This window comes from Neopelma chrysocephalum, unplaced genomic scaffold (assembly GCF_003984885.1).
Source record: "Neopelma chrysocephalum unplaced genomic scaffold, ASM398488v2 Primary Assembly neopelma1_97390, whole genome shotgun sequence".
Classification (NCBI taxonomy): domain Eukaryota; kingdom Metazoa; phylum Chordata; class Aves; order Passeriformes; family Pipridae; genus Neopelma; species Neopelma chrysocephalum.
Window position 1 is genome coordinate 3,587,976 of NW_020926031.1, and position 13,030 is coordinate 3,601,005.

Sequence of the window (13,030 nt, forward strand, 5' to 3'; positions counted from 1 at the left end):
AGCTTTAGGGCTACACTTCCTTTTTTCTTCTCTTTTTTTTTTTTTTTGAAAGAACATAATAGAAAAATTGCTTAACCTGTGTGGTCACTTTAACCATGAAACTCTAGGTATACATGGAAAAAAAAGTCAGCCTTTTATTTCACAGTTAACCTTCCCTAAAAATGGAATGTAAAGTGAGTAGCCATGTTTGGTTTTTGAAGGATAAGGTCTGTGCTAATGTGTTTACTCTGTAACTAAAGTTACTGTGCCTAGAGATTAATTCGTACTTCTGCATTACCTGTGTGACACTGGAAAAAGGCTTCAGGAGATTGAGCTCACATGAAACAGACTGTGAGTAGAATAGAACATAACATTGCATTTCTTATCTTTTGCTTATCACAGCAACAGCTTAATGTCAAGATGGTTACGGCTTTAGACAGGTCATAGTTGGTCTATTCTGTATGTAGGTCAGTCCTGATATTTGTAGATCTGTCATCTACTCTGTGCACGCACAACCAATACCAATACTGGTATTTTTCTTATGCAACTCTCTTCCCCTTTCCCCCAGTGCAAAGTAATGTTTAATAGAAACTATGTATTTTTGTTTTCTTTTTGAGACTGGTCTTCTTGAACATGCTAGCAGCTTTTCTTTCTTCAACCAGTGTAAATAGTAGTATATGAATTTTAGGTAATTAAGCCTAAACTTCTTCAGTTATACCTTGACATTTTGCTGCTTTGCAGTTAGAGAAGATAAGACTTCAGGGAACTTCTTTTGGTTTTCATTTTCCTCATGAAGTGTCACTTTCGGACATACTGCTATACAATGTTGTGAATATTAGAGGCAGCTAATAAATAAGACATTTAAAGTCACATTCAAGGAAGTAACTTTAAATAGCCTCTAAAATATAATTTACTAGTTGCTTCCTATCTCTGTTACTTCCTATATTTGTGATTATTGACAGATTTGTCAAACAATGCATGAGAAAATGTTTCCCTGTATAGTAAGCTATCTGCATTATAAAAAATCCATTAAATTTTTAAGACATTAACTTAATGCAATAAGAATTCTTCAGTGTTTGCTATGTATGTAAATACTTGACTACTTGTTCAGCTTTTCTGTTCACGTTGTTCAAAGCATGTTTCAGGTCTGGAAGTAAATTGTTTTGTGTGGGTGTATGAGGTTCTTTGTAATAAGGTGCTTAATGTATCAGTAATAGTTTTACCTGATTTGTCCTTTGCACACTTCTAGAAGGGCCCTGTTTTCCCTCCCTCCCTTAAGAAATAAAACAAATGTTTGTAACAGCAAAGTTCATTGTATAGTTAAAGGCTGACAGCAAGACCACTGAGCCTTGGTTACTTCCCAGCTTTTCCTTTTGAAAGAAAGTATGGTAATATTAAAGCCTTTAAGATAAATGAATTTGGAAGTCTTTGCAGAAGGGATATGTCTGAATAACTGGTTTCAAAAGTTTAATTTGTCCAGAATGAAAGCTAATTTTTTTACTGACAGTCTAGATTGCCTTTGCAAACTAGAGACTAAAACCTAATGAGATAGAATAAGAAATGCACTCCCCCAGACTTAGCTAAGTTGTGTAGAAGCAAAGAACAAAAAATTGTAAGGCCCAATTTTAACATAATAGGTGGTGGCTGGCAGTCCAAGGTTTAATTTTAACCACAAGCTGGAAAGCTGTGAGCAGGATTCTGTGAACTGTCCTTTACTCATCTCTGCCTTTATAGTGTGATTAACTCAAGTATTTCCTCTTGATTTGAGCTAAAATTGAGAATATATAAAGAAGTTCAAATTGAACTTCTGATAATCACTAGGTCTTTCTGATGCACTTCCTAGTTTAATTATTCTATGTTTTAATGTGTTTGCTTGTTGGATTTTAGTTATCCATGGGCTTTTATTAAAAGCTCTTTAAAATTAGCTTAAACAATGCCACCCTGAGGTTAGAGGAAATCAGAACCTATATATGGATACCACTTGTATGGCCATGTGTTCATTAGCTTGATATTCTCTGTTTAAGCTTTCCCTACTACTTTTAATGAAAGCACTACTTCTGTAGTACTAGTTACTGTTACGTCTAGATGCTTATCAATGCCTCCTTTACACAGCATTACGCTCTATCTTTGATGACTACACAGAGCAGAATTGGGTATTAGGTCAGATGACTTTCAGGACTTCCTTTGAGGATTTTAGGCTTTGTTTCAAGGTGACACCATCTTTTCTAGTTGAATGATACAGGCTGGCATATGGCCGCTATGCCATGCTGCCTTAAAAGGATCCACAAAAGTCCTGATGGAGCATCCAAGACTACTATTTCTGCACTGGTATCTCTTTTCCTCACTCTGTGTTGTGTTTTTTTCCCCTTTGGCTAGTGTAAGGGTTTTTTGAGGTTGATAGGCACATCTTGGCTTGAAGATAAAAGTATTTTCCACTGTGTGTAATGGTCAGGAAAATACTGGGGAAAGAGTGGTGTTCTGTCTGTAATCCTGTGAGTCCATCTCTTCTGGCACTTCACCTCCTCTGTGAAGCATGACATAAGCTAACATTTCTTGGGTTAATGGTATTCCCCTCTTTGTAGCTTTTATCAGGGATTTGTAGGCTAGGCTTGCATTCTGTTGTGACCAGGCATTGGTCCTTTAGCACAAGAATCTTATTGCTGCTGGTTCCTTCACACGCAGGGGAAAGAAATGCTCAGCAGTAGCATTTGCAGTGTGGTGTTTCTCCTGCTTTTTCAGAGAACAGTTTGCTATCCCCAAACTAAAATTCCAGCCAGCTCCAAAGCAGTGTGATGCTGCTAGGTCACTCCATTTGTCTGACATCCTAGTCTTTCCACTTAAACATGATCTTACTGTACTTAGAGTGTAGTTGGCAGGTTTAGTGTAATCTTATCAGTATTTGTCATCAAGATATTTTATCTGTTGGTATAGACTGTGCATAAAAAGTTGTTATAGAAGATCATGAAAAATTACCTCTTCCAAACAGCAGATTTGTGGGTCATCCCTTAGCAGAGTGCCTTTTTATTGGAGTGCCAGTTATTGGAATGCTTTCAGTCATTTCTTCCAAGATAAGTTTTCACCCCTCACTGTGTGGGCTCTCTGTGCTGTTGTTACTGTCAGTTACCTTTCAGCATTTTCACTTTCTTCCTTTTGGATGTGAAATTCAATTGCAATAAGTTACTCAGACACTAATTGCTTATCAGAACAAGGATGCTTTACTCTGACAGCAAGATATCAGCAAATTCCTGCTGCTTTAAGGGAGACCAATGTGCTTTATGATGTGGGAGAAATGCAGAAAATTTCTGTTTTTATGAAGGACCTATAGGGAAAATGCTTTTTAGTTCTAGAGTATGTCCTGCATGTTCAAATTTGCATTTCCTGTGGTAAGGGTTATGTCCTGCTAAAAGTCTTGCAAGAATTTTCTTTTCTGAGGAGCTTTCTGGGTTTGCTTACCATTCATACTTGTTTGCCATTGAACATCAGGGAAAAGTTATAAAACATTTTGCATTCTCATTTGCAGTACTGAATATTTGAAACCAGCCTATAAAGCAGCTGTGCTGTGCCAGTCTCACAAGTCATCTTCCATTAAGTGTTGTGGACACAAGGATATCTGCTGGGCTCATGGGGCTTTAGAAATTTCTGCAAATCTTTTACTAGTGCATATATGGAATCAATATGATGCTTTTAAATTACTTTTTTGTATTGCTTACACAGTCATGCCTGCTTGAAAACAAAGCTGTTTTATGATGAATTCAGCTCTCACAAATTGAGGCAGACTTATGTGAATTAGATCCTGTCTTCCATCCCATCTAAGACTGGTTTTGGAAAAAAGTAACCTTTAGGAGGAGTATAGCTTAATAAAAAGGAAAGCAGTCTGCCTCTAGGTATGACTGTTGCAACTGGAGGATCTTACTGATGTGTGGGAGCTGTAGCTCCAATCAGGTACCAGAGAGAGTGGCCTCCTTACCTGGTAACAAACTTGTGGTTTGGAAAAGCCTGTTCTTAGGTAGGCTTTGGCTTTTTAGATTAGTCATATAACATTTGGAGTATAGGATCTCTAGTCTTCAGTACAAGTTTCTCTCCATCTGCTTTGCTCTTAACATATGCAGTGTCCTGAAAAGGGTGTGTCTTTGCTAGAGAAAAAAACAGATGCAATAAATGCATTATTCTTGGAGTCAGAATAGAATTTTTGAGACTGGAGAGCTTTAGCTGCTGGAATTTAAAAGGCATTTGTAACCTTATATTCAAAGCTGAAATGGTGATATTGGCCTGGGTTTTGCTTATGTTTGGGGTTTGTTCTGGTGTTTTGGTTTGGTTTCCTTTTTGTTTGTTTTTGTGGGAGGTTTTTTGTTGGTTTTTTGTTTTGTTGGGGGGGCTATTTTTTTTGAGCCAAGGAAGTGTGGAAAAATATATTAGTGTTATTGATTTGGCTCTATAGAAAGTCATCAAGGAAAAAGGGTTGAGTTTCTATCAGAAACAATGCTTTGTTCCACCTTTTCAGCCTTTTCTATTTCAGGTTATCTGAGTAGCAACCTGATTCAGTGGTAAGAATCAAGGTCATATTTTATTCAGTACAAGAAAATGGAAAATCTGGCAAGAGCCAAGATACTTGTTTTGAAATGGTTTTATTTAGCCCTTTCTGCTACAGCTGCTGTCAATGGAAAGAGATAAAGCTGATGACAGAATACAGGGAATTTACTGTTCATTATTCATGACTTGCTAAAAGTTTAAGTCTGTAAAGGATTTTGTTATTCTTTTCATACGTCTTTCAGATTTTCAGATATAATTGGCTGCAAGAAATTGGATGAAGCAATTAAAGAAAAGATGTATGTTTTTCTTGACTTACTAACCTTGACAGAAAACTTGAGAACAGAATTTAATCCACAGAATATTCATGGACAAGTTCACTAGTTAAAATTGCAGTGTAGCAAGATTATGTTCATGCTTAAATCTGTCATTATTGGAATAGACTCTAGACTTGCATCTTGTGCTGGCCTCCTCAGACCTAGCTAGCTCTGTTGTGAAGCCTTTAGTTTATAAATAAAAATCTGAGTTACAAAATTAAAGCAGTTGTAGACCTAAATAGGACGTGGAATGAAGGAGTGAAGATTTACCTTTAATGCAGAAAACCCCCCTGCTGAATAGGAACAATTATCAGTAGTGTTGTATTGTCTTATTTGTTTTCAAGTCTATGAGTAAATTTGGGGGTTCTTGATGTAAATAAAAATGAATAAACATTTAATCTAGATTCTTCCTAACTTGTGGCTTGGCTGTCTTTCCTCCTCCTGCTTAGGAAAGTTGATGTGTCCTTTCATTTGGGACTGCAGTAGGTGCATATTGGGAGCACGAAGGTGAAAAGAGGGGTGGTGCTACAGGAGTGCATAACATGACACTTTTGATTTAAACCAGTGTGGGGAAGGACAGGAAGAAGCCAAGTCAGTCTTTGATTTTACCTTCCCATTGAGCAAATGGAAGAAACTACAGCTCTAAATCAAGGTGTCAGTTCTTCAGCTGAAGGGTCTTGGATGCAGACTGAGGCAGTTCTAGTTTTAGAGCACCACAGTTTGACTTTACATCTGTACCTACTATAATGTATTCTGTACTTACAACTGGACATGTGGATATGACAGGTTCATTTTACGTATTGTTCAGTTTTACATTGCCTTTTCTGCAGTCTTCCCTGGAATCTGAATCCCAAATTGTATTCCCTTTTACAAGTATGTCAGTAATAAGTTGCTACAGGCTGCTTTCTGCTCGTACACACAACTTAGTTTCAACATACTTCCACCACTATAGATCAAAAAAAGATTCAGTGCTTTAAAAGAATGTCTTGCAAATATTTTACAGGGACAGTTATTTTTATAAACAAAACATGGTTATTCTTTGTAAAGAAACATTTTCAGTTTACAAATCAAATGCTACCCAAAATAGCGAGGAAGGTGTTAGACAATATTTTTCATTTCTTCAAGTTGGAGCCCGACAACATTAAATTTCCCACGGTAGAGTCCTTCCTCTTTTTCCTCATAGAGTTGAAAAAAAAAACCAAAACACCACAACCTGTTTAAAACTCACCTTTTAAAGGAATTACTCGGGTTTTGTTGCTTTGAAAGTGGCTGTAGTGGCCCTTGCTGTACATATAATTCCCTTCTAAATGTTTTCTGGTGAGCTTAGTTAGTTACAGGCATTGTTTCTTTTTTTTGAATGGGTGCAGCAGAAAGGCCTCCACTATATATATGCTCGAGTATAAATTTGTGAATTTCTGACAACTGTTTAGGACTGGTTTCAACAAGAGAGAATATGACAATCTGGCAAAATTATTAGAGTTGGAGGGGACTTCTAAACTGTAATTTCTCCTCCCAGGTGCTAACACAGGTTAGAGATGGGGTACAGAATGGGCAGACTGAAAAAAAAAGTATGAGGGGGAGAAGGAATAAAGGTGAGGAGCAATCGAGAAGCTGAAACAAGAAAAAATGAGATGGAGGAGTTTAAAAGGCTAGCAAGAAGGTTTTTTACTGACAAGGAATGCTGGGGGGGTGAGAGGAAAAGCATTATGAACCACCATAACATCTTGGCATAGAAACCACTGCCACAATTCTCAAGTAGTAAAGATGTTTTGTTTACTAATGCCAGAGCATTTCTCACCTTCTTCCTGTCTGAGTTACTGTCTGTTACTGGTTACACATAAGAAGCCTCTTAGCTCTTCATCTTAATATTGTTACTCGAGTTTTTAAGAGAACAAAACTCCATCAAAATAGTGATGCAAAACTTCACATAGTGCACAATATCTGATTAGATTGTGTCTTGATAGTTAAATTATAGGGATGATGTTGCTGTGCTGTTTTTTAAAGGTTTAACTATGACTGCAATGGCTTGTGTAAAATATTTTTTTAAAATATCGAATCAGATATCTATATATATACACACTTATCTTTGTAGTAAGATCCTTATTTTGATAGATTCTGGTTTATTATGTAAACTTTAATTTCTTCAGTATGAGAATTAGTAAATTATTTCACAGTGAAAACTATTGGGTCAACATGTCTGATATTTTCCTACTTTAGATCGATATTTTACTTTCTCTTGCAAGTTGTAAGGTGTCCAAGGGTCAGGCCTAATCATCAGATCAGATATCTGGGAGGTACTAGGTTATGTGCTCACCTCAGGTCAGGTCATATAGCCTGTCAGTCTTGTGTTTTCTCCTTACAGAATTATTATGTTTGAATTTTACACGTCCACATAATTCTTCAGTGCCAAAATTTCCTTCTTTAGTGGTACAATAGTATTCTTGAATTACTTTGCAACCTGATCTATATTATACAAAACCGATTTGTTTCAACAAAGTACTTTTTCTTTTCAAAGAGAGGAAATGAATTTAATATAATTACTTACAGTTTGTTTTGTGACACATTGTATCATTTGTTTTGGTTTATAATATAGTTGGATTGGAGTTAGTTTTCCAAGTCACAGACTACGGTATTGATGTTCTATTTTTAAAATTAAAAAAACTTAACAAAATGTCTGCTGTAGAAGGAGATGGTAATACGCTAAAAAATATATGGATTTTTCGTATGTTGAATTATTCAAAGGTTGGACTACAGTCTCAATGCTTTTTAATCATAAATTAGCTAAAAGTTAAATTAATAATTCAGGTTGTATTAAAAGCAGTTATTTAGCTGTCTGAAATATTAAGTTTATTATGTTGTTTTTTATAGCAAAACTGTGGTACAAAATACTTACATTTTTGGTGATTTAGAATGAGGTAACAACCATCCTCTCCAGTACTTGCACATTTTCTAAAGCTACCTGCTTTCACATGTGAATGATTAAGTATGTAAAAGTAGCAAAAAATATCTTTTTTTTTCCTTCCTGTAATTTCAGGAGCTGCTGGGTTTGTTTTGCTACCGACGAGGACGATCGGACAGCGGAGTGGGTGAGACCTTGCAGGTGCAGGGGCTCCACGAAATGGGTTCACCAGACGTGTCTGCAGCGCTGGGTGGATGAGAAGCAAAGAGGAAACAGTACTGCTAGAGTTGCTTGTCCTCAGTGCAATGCAGAATATTTAATAGTATTTCCAAAGTTAGGTAAGATATGTATCAGTGAAATTGTTGTTTCTTTATTTGTTCTTGCTTTCTTTTTTTTTCCTTTCTTGTGCTCGGAGCATCAGTTCTGTTGAAATCTTATCTATTCCCTTTTCCAGACAGAAAGAAATAACTTTATATTCTGCTCACATCCTATTTGGTGGCTTAGTTAAATACCTTCTAAAAATTTTGGATGTGTTCCACTTAGGTAAATTGATAAATCTTGTGATTGACCTGTAATTATTTCATGGCTAACGGGATTATTTTTCAAGTTGAGCAGAGGGTGAATTCTTTCAGCAGTTGCCACACAGCACATAAACACATCCTTTTTTTTGACTCAGCTTGCAGAGAAACTTATCAAAGGAAATTAAGAGGAAAGAACCTTACTAAGCAGTGTGTGGTATTACCCAAAAAACATACTTTCACTTTGTTTGGGAGATGTTTCTGAGTCAACATTGCCCTATAATAGAGGCAGAATATCTGTGGTTGCTGGGCACTGCTTTAGCTCTGTTTGTCAAGGTGAAAGAAAAAGGTTGGATATGGTCTTCCAGATTCTACTTACTTGTCCTACAGGTAGGACACTGCATGGTATGTTGCATGTTATTAAATTGGCAGTGGTTGCTGTTAGTCCAGCCCTTATTTGCCCATGTGTTCTATGGGATATATTAAGTAAAGCAAGAAAATGAAATGTTGCCATGGAAACTTAAATTTTGTTTAAAAGTAAAACTGCTTGTTAAAGAAATGCTGATGTAGCAAGTGAGTGCAGGCATTGAGAGGATTTTAAAGATCTTTTAAAGGATCTTTTTTTTGTAAAGAAACAGCTGAAAATAAGGCACTGTCAGTTCTTTGGGACAGAACCTCTTTCCTATTGATACAAAGGCTGACAAAATTAGGATGTCAAGGGAATTTTATGAGTGATAATGTTTATTTCCATGATAGAACACTGAGTATTGGGAAAGAAAATACGGACTAGTGTATTGTTGATATTCAAGAAAACATAAATCAGCATGAAGCTTACTACCAAGTTATTTGTGTAGTGACCACAATTCAGCTTTACTATAAAGATAAGGGAAATCTCCATCATAAAGAAGGCATCAAGTGATGAAATTTAGCATTGGCTTCAGGAAGAAAACTAGTGTAATATCTGGACAGAGAATGTACCACAAAACTTGGAGCTGTTTAAAATTCTTATTTGTATCTTGAATGATGAAATTGTAATGTGGCATTGGGAAAAAGGGGAAGCAACTGTAGTTTGGACAGGATACATGCACATAAACAACAACAGGCATTTTAATCTGTTCTTGCAATTTGTGGCATACTGTATTTGAAAGCTAAAATTCCTAAATTCTAACATTCCTGCTTTCTGAAGGTGACCTAAAATTCTTGCATGAGATTTTTCAGCTCTTGCATGCAGGTATGCAAGAACCTTTTAATGTATTTGATGTATTTTCCTTCACAATACCATCTTTTTCCATGTTAAGCGACACAGGCATAAAATTCAGACTTGTGTGAGAGTACAGAAGACGTCAGTAGTAGAGCAGGGAGATGAATCTGGGTCCATGCAACATCAATCATGAGCTTGAAGAGCCTTAAACAAGTGAGACAGTCTTGCCTTTTTGTAGGTCTTTCTAATAACCCAAAGCTGTTCTCTCACAATTCAACTGTAAGTCAGGCAAGGTCACAGCAGGCAGAGTTGGACAGTAGGATGTTTCCAAGCAGTCTTGTTAGTAGCCCCTTTCTCCTGCAGCAGGTAACTTTGAAGTCAGTACTGGTCATAGTGTACAAGAATCTAAAATTACTTGAGCAGGGAAGAAGTAACAAGTGAAGTTTCCCTGAGGCATCACAGTTCAAAAACTTATTTACATTAAGACTTCTCTAATGTGCTGCTGGAAACTTCTTTCTAAAAACAAATTTCTGTGAAAGGGCACTCCTTAACACAACTTTTGATTTATGATTGTAGTTTGGAAGTAATATCAGTTTGAGGAGACATCCATTAATATAAGAAACAGTGGGTATCTTTTTATATATTACCAATTCTAAACAACCCCTCCCATGGCATATCTTTATAATTCCATTTCAAATTTGATAGTGCCTATCAGTTTTGGTGATTGGTAGTAATTATGTTCTTGCTAGCTGTTTTCCTCTCTTCTGAGAACTTTTACTAAATAGAAAAATATTATTGCCACTTTGAAAGTAACTGAAGTATCTCTTAGATAATTATTTCAGTTTAATGAACAGAAAACAGACTTTGGCAGAAAAAAATCTGTTAAAGCATGACAGATTTTGCAAAATGAAAAATATTTTCATTTTTATTTCCTTCTTTAATTTGTGTATCAGTGATATTTATTTTCCTGCTTCTTCCTTAATACCATCTTAAAAGAAACAGATTTGTCCTCCTTTCTCACTACTCCATTCCTAAGGGACTAGTTAAAAGATTGTTTCAGTAATTTTTTTCCTAGTGTTCTATAGCCAATTCTGTAATTAGCTTCTCTTAATGATTAGTATCAGTAGGTGTGATTTGTTAATACTTGAAGTGTTATAAGGCAAGCTTCACTGCTTTTTGAGTCTCTTGTCTTCAAACAAATATAAGTTTTCAAAATTATACAACTAAACAACTTTTTCAGTGACTGTGGGAAACAGTCAAGATGTGTCAATTATTGTGCATTTAGTACTTGCAGTTATGACCTTGTTGCTACTTCAAGCACATTGATAGACATCCCAGCACTTTCTTAAGTCTGTCCTGGAAAGTTAAACACAACTGTTAAGAGCTGAACTGCTTGTTCCAGTTCTTTGTATTTTAAACAGTGTTCCTTCTTCACAAACCTTTTAATTTTGGTACTTAATCAACAATATGATGCTCGAGAACAAATTAACTCTACAGTTACGCTGTTTGTGCACTCATTGACATCAGTTGGTGTATTTGAAGCAGGGTACTGGTGAGGTGTTCAGTGTCTTACAAGCCACATAGGAACATGCTTCCTGCCCTTAAAATGAGAGCTTTTGACTAAAGAATGCACACTGCACTGGAAAACGCACACAAAGGGAAACAATTTGAAGTACGTGAGTAGTAAATTAAGAACTCAAAGCTCCAGCAGAGCTCAAGTAGAGAGTACATTAAGCAATATTCTGCCCAAGTTGTTAGGACTGCCCACTAGTCTGTGCATAACTCTGCAATATTTACAATGACTTGTGTCAAAACTGCATATAAGATAGATGTGTTTAAATTGCAACTCTTCAGTATGATATTCACACACATACACGTGTACAGGGAAAAAAGTTAGTCCTTCTACAAGGTGTCTGTACAAACAGTGTGTAAAATCCTACCCTGTTTAAAAAAAAAGGAAAACCATCACAAAACAGATGTATTTGAGAGTGCTTTACGAGAATACCAGTGCTGATAAAACATGACAACAGATGAATTTAATTAGATGTTCCTGTTGCTTTTTTTCACTGACTGACTTGAACTGAGTAGAACTGGTTGTTTTGAAATCATTCACACTAGAGCTGTGCTTTTAAAAAGAGGAACCAACGAAGTCATGAAACAGGAGTCACAATTTTGTCACTGTGGCTCATGGAAACACATTTTCTGCAAATATCTGATGTGAATTTCAAATCTTGTTTGAATGTTTAAATGCACAGCTTTTAATTCACTTAGTGTAAATATGATAGTTCAGACACAATTTTTGGGGAACAGGGTGTTTAATTATCACCACCCTAAAAACTAAGAAAATAAAATTGTGATGTACTACGAATATTCAAGGTGAGAATTGAACTGCAAGGGATTTTTGGAGAATGCCAAATACAATACCTTTTACCTTTGGAAAGGTAAAAAATAAAAAAACCTATGGCACCTAATCTTAATTCTGTGCAAGGTCAGAACAAGTTTTGATTTGTTGAAGGTCAGGAGGAAAATGGCAATGAACTCGGGACCAGTGTACAATCCAGAACATGCTAACTAGCCTGGCAGTTCATCTAGCAGAAGTTCTGTACATCTAGTCTATCCAGACTTCAGAAAGTCATTTCATGCCATTGCTCAAGAGATCATTTTTTCCCCACCCTCCAAAAAAAAAGAGATTAGTGAAAGAATTACAGGCTAGAGTGGGTAAACCTCGATGAGAGACACAGAGGATTAGTTACTTGAAGAATGCCTGTAGGCTGGTTTTGAGCATAACTTTATCGCTGAATTTGGTAGGAAAAAGTAGGAGGAAGATAGCAGGAACTGTTCTCCATTTGAGCTGGGGGAGGACAGTCTGTATGTAGAATTTGTTGACAAATGCAAAAGTAATGTGGAATCTGATCACGGTGATGATGTTTTTCACTTCCATACATACATTTCAGTGTTCTGGCTTTTGCTTGACTGGTGCTGTTGCAGTCCCTCAAAGAAAACATGCAAGTATTGCCCTTGTTCACCTCACTAGAGGTGGTCAGGGTAATGTCTTGCTCTCTCTAAGTCTGGAAAGTGCAGCTGTCCATAGACAGAACAGTGAAACTATTCATGCATTGTTGTCAAAGGCACTAAATAAACACTGGAGGAAAAAAATACTCCTATTCAGGTTGAGAGGTGGTCCTCTAAAAATACTGAATGCAGTCTCTACCAGTGGAAAAGACTCTTTCCTCCTGACTGTGCTGCTACTTACTGTATAGCAGGATAGTTTAATGACAGAATTTTCAGGTGAAGCTGTCAAAGATAAGTACATGAAGCACATTACTACTTATTGGTATTTTTTCCTTTTGAAACCTAAGTGTCTAACAAATAAAAAAGCCACGAAGCCTAAAGTGGTTTCCACAACAGAACCATTCTGATTCAACACGAAGGAAGCTTGTCAACTTTAGTGGGTAAATTATTGCTCTAACCAGTGTATCAATCTCTTAGAAAGCTGTTGCAGTACATTAAATAGTATTTAGTTACAAGTTAGGCTTAATAGCTTGTCAATTATATGTCCTCATTTAAACAGCACATGTGGTATGTCAGA

The 13,030-nt window shown here is 36.3% G+C and overlaps 1 protein-coding gene across 2 annotated transcripts in view; it reads left to right on the plus strand.

The window, feature by feature from the left end:
- The window catches only part of MARCH5 (membrane associated ring-CH-type finger 5), a 28,622-nt gene that overhangs the window by 8,034 nt on the left and 7,558 nt on the right, over positions 1 to 13,030 (plus strand). For both annotated transcript variants that reach the window (XM_027672403.1, XM_027672404.1), the window contains exon 2: positions 7,858 to 8,060. In XM_027672403.1, the coding sequence (XP_027528204.1) occupies positions 7,858 to 8,060 (203 nt within the window). The remainder of the gene's footprint in view (positions 1 to 7,857; positions 8,061 to 13,030) is intronic.